Here is a 3223-nt window from a genome sequence, read left to right as displayed (position 1 = left end):
CGTACCGGTTTGAAACTGTGCATGGGAAATAAGTCGAAGGACTCCACAGAAAACCAAATCTGGAAAGAAAGGGAAGCAGAAATGCGAACGGCGGCAGCTTAAAGCAAGAGGTTTTCAGTATAGGGACACTGAATTAACTGGCACAGCAGAGAAGCATATGCGTTTAAATTATTTGGTTTAAAGATGACCATTTTACCTGACGAATACCCTCACGCAAGCACTTGATTATTATAGTGGCATTCCTCTCTATAAAATCTCATCACAACATACTTGCACAGGCAAGCCATTTTCAATACTGACCCCAATCTCTGGATCCAGCTATCCTTCAAAGAATTTTATGGGTAGTTGTTTTAGTATATGAATGGAATATGATTCCAGCTCACTGTATGTATGACATTTGAATCTTCTGTGCACCAGATTTTGCTATTATCATAGGTATTTAGTTTGGGAAGTAGAAAAATTCCACTTTACTTAAAAAAGAAACCACTTATATTTATATTCAGTATTAGTATTTATATTGTGAATATCCATCTAAGAGTTTTAGCCCATTGACCCGGAATATTAAGTATTTGAATAATTGAAATGACCGAACAAAACAAACACTACGACGAGGATTCTGAATTGGGGAGCAAGTACCAACAGTCTCGGTCGGTCTCTCTTACCTGGCGAGTTCCCTTGATTTCTAGAAACTTAAATTTGTCAGCAATTTATATCCGTGATTTGGTTTTTCTATTACCATTCTACAGATAACCGTTCAACCCCCGTTGTTTCGAAAAAAATGATGATCTGGAAGCGGATCAGTGAATGGACTCCCTCTCATTTGTATTTCTTTATTGGGGAACAAGTAGTGAGGGTCTCGCTTTCCATTGCCGGACGAATTCCCTTACGCAAGTAGTGGGAGTATTATAGTGGAATTCCTCTCTATGAAATCTCATTACAACCCCCACACAGGTAGGTCATTTTCGTTACTCACCCCAATCTCTGTATCCATCTATCCTTCAGAGAATTTTATGGGGGTTTGTTTTTCTTGTACATCACCTCATCTTCCCACTGCCAAATTAGTGGTCATTGAGGAAGAGGCGGATGGATTGATTAGAAAGTTCCTGGAGCATGTGAAAGTAGCAGAGATATTAAGAGAGAGACCCGGCTTCTTCGTCTGCCATGCCGATTCCATTCGTTACGATGAGTTTATTTCTCCCCTTTCTGCAGAGCAGGAACTGCAAGTGGGGCATCTCTATTTTCTGCTTCCTTTAGCCAAACTGAGTCGTCGTCTGTCGACCACTGATATGGCTGTGTTGGTCGTTGAAGCCAGAGCTGCCATGGAATGGAACAGCCACCGCTACAAGAAATTAGGGCGACGACGAGGCCATAAAGTCACTCCGAGTGTGACAATGATGGGACAAGAAGTAAGTGAGATCAATCATCTGGATGGACGCCAGACTGATCATGAAATAACATATTCTGGACAATTTAAGGGCGAGAGTTATAATTCAGAGACATTGGAATGGAAAAGAGTGGGTGTTGGTTTGAGGGTAGGGCCTGTTCGCTCTAAAATGCAGCGCACCGGGCGGAAAAGGGTTAATACGGCCTCCTTCAATGGACCCTGGAGAATGAAGCTTCCGACCATCTATGAGGAGGGCTTCCATTCCCTTATCGACATCAAATAGGAGAATGCAAAATCATTTCTCTGTCATTCAATTGTCTGCCTAAGATATCCCCTCAGTTATGGAGCAGACGTGGAATTGGGTACCGAGAATAGAAGGATTGCCCGTGAACGCCATTGAACTTTGGAAGAGAACGAATCTGAATAGAATGTGACGCAAGGTTTAATGGAGTGTTATTTTGTTTGGAATAGAGCATAATGGACTATAATGTATGACCAAGCTATGGATGTGGAAACGCTTCGCACATTCAGCGTTGCCTGACCTAATATTATTCCTTTTTCTTCACGCGCATATGCAAATATGAAGACTCACCAACAAAAGTTTCAAAAAAAAGATCCCTATGTAACATTCTCCTGAACTCAAAAAAAAAATATACCTATTTATTTGGAAAAGATCTATTTATTTCCCAAAACAAAAAGAAAAGAAGTTGACCATTACACAATTTAATTCGACATCCAAATGAATGGTACCAACAGAATCTACTTTAGCACTCACAGGTTGGTTATTGATGGATTCCCCTTGCCATTGTTGACAATGTAGTCAGAACCTTTGTATATGGCCTTGTGTCAATGATTTCATCAGCATCAATCCCTGCTAAATAATTTCCCACAGGATTTCTAACGTTGTCCATTCCACTTTGAAAGCTTGACAGTCCAACCTCCTTAAGCCCTTTCAATATGGTAGGTACGTCATCCAACATAACTCCATGAATCTGCCAATTATGCCGAGTCGTTATATCTGCGCATCCCTTTGCTCCATATTTTTCAATCATGCTTGCCAAAAATCAAGTTTGGAGACTGGTAGTCACTCCATTTAGAATCTTAAGCATCATCATGAATCTCCCATCTTCAAAAACCAACAAAGAACCAAAAATCGTTTGGCTCACAGTGATCAAATAACAAAAAAAACCCAAAACTTCAGGGGAAGGCATAGCCTAGAGGAATTGAATTAGGGCACCTACATTGATGCTTTCTTTGGTGAAAGAGATCCAACCACTTCAGGCGTACATCTATATCATCCTTATTAACCTTCTCACTCTCAATTTTAGCCAAGGGCTTCTTTGCAGTTCTTCAATCTCATTCTCCATGAACAATTTCATGGGCTCCCTTTCTAACTTAATCTGCACACAGTAATCATCTCCATGAGTGAATACACTCCAATTATTTCATTAGACACTTCAACCATATATCCATGGTTGAAGTGCAAGACATTTTCCATAATTTCTAAAAACAATTACATTAAGTGGAATTTTGAAATTGAAGTTCCTAAACACAATAATTACCTTAATCAGTTGAGCTTTGAATTTGAAATACATTTTGCTGTAAATTAGCTGCTTTGGAAAATCCATAAAAAATTACTTGCTTATGATCCATAAAAAATTAGTTTCTTTGGAAAATCCTATTTCAAAAAATAAAAATGTTACAGAAATAATATGTTGTCCCAAACTCTTGCCTTTATATCCCATGCTATCACAATAATTAAAATGACAAAACAGATGGCGTATAGCATACAACATGATAGTTTTCCAGAATCTTGAATTACATCAAGGAAATGCTCCA

The 3223-nt window shown here is 39.0% G+C and overlaps 1 protein-coding gene and 1 pseudogene across 1 annotated transcript; one reads left to right on the top strand and one right to left on the bottom strand.

Annotated features, from left to right (window-relative positions):
- Window positions 1–1010: 1010 nt before the first annotated feature.
- Window positions 1011–1667, top strand: LOC149203445 (uncharacterized). Its single transcript, XM_089401877.1, has one exon. It carries the CDS (start codon window positions 1011–1013, stop codon window positions 1665–1667), a length of 657 nt encoding a protein of 218 aa, XP_089258003.1.
- A 488-nt stretch (window positions 1668–2155) lies between these two features.
- LOC149203444 (ferredoxin--nitrite reductase, chloroplastic pseudogene) lies at window positions 2156–2979 on the bottom strand (annotated as a pseudogene).
- Window positions 2980–3223: the final 244 nt, after the last annotated feature.

The sequence above is a fragment of the Pinus tabuliformis genome, chromosome 2_1 (assembly GCF_031772625.1).
Source record: "Pinus tabuliformis cultivar Carrire ecotype Pingquan chromosome 2_1, CPIR1, whole genome shotgun sequence".
Lineage (NCBI taxonomy): Eukaryota > Viridiplantae > Streptophyta > Pinopsida > Pinales > Pinaceae > Pinus > Pinus tabuliformis.
Note: the sequence above shows the minus strand (reverse complement) of the source record. Positions and strands in the feature narration are given on the sequence as shown.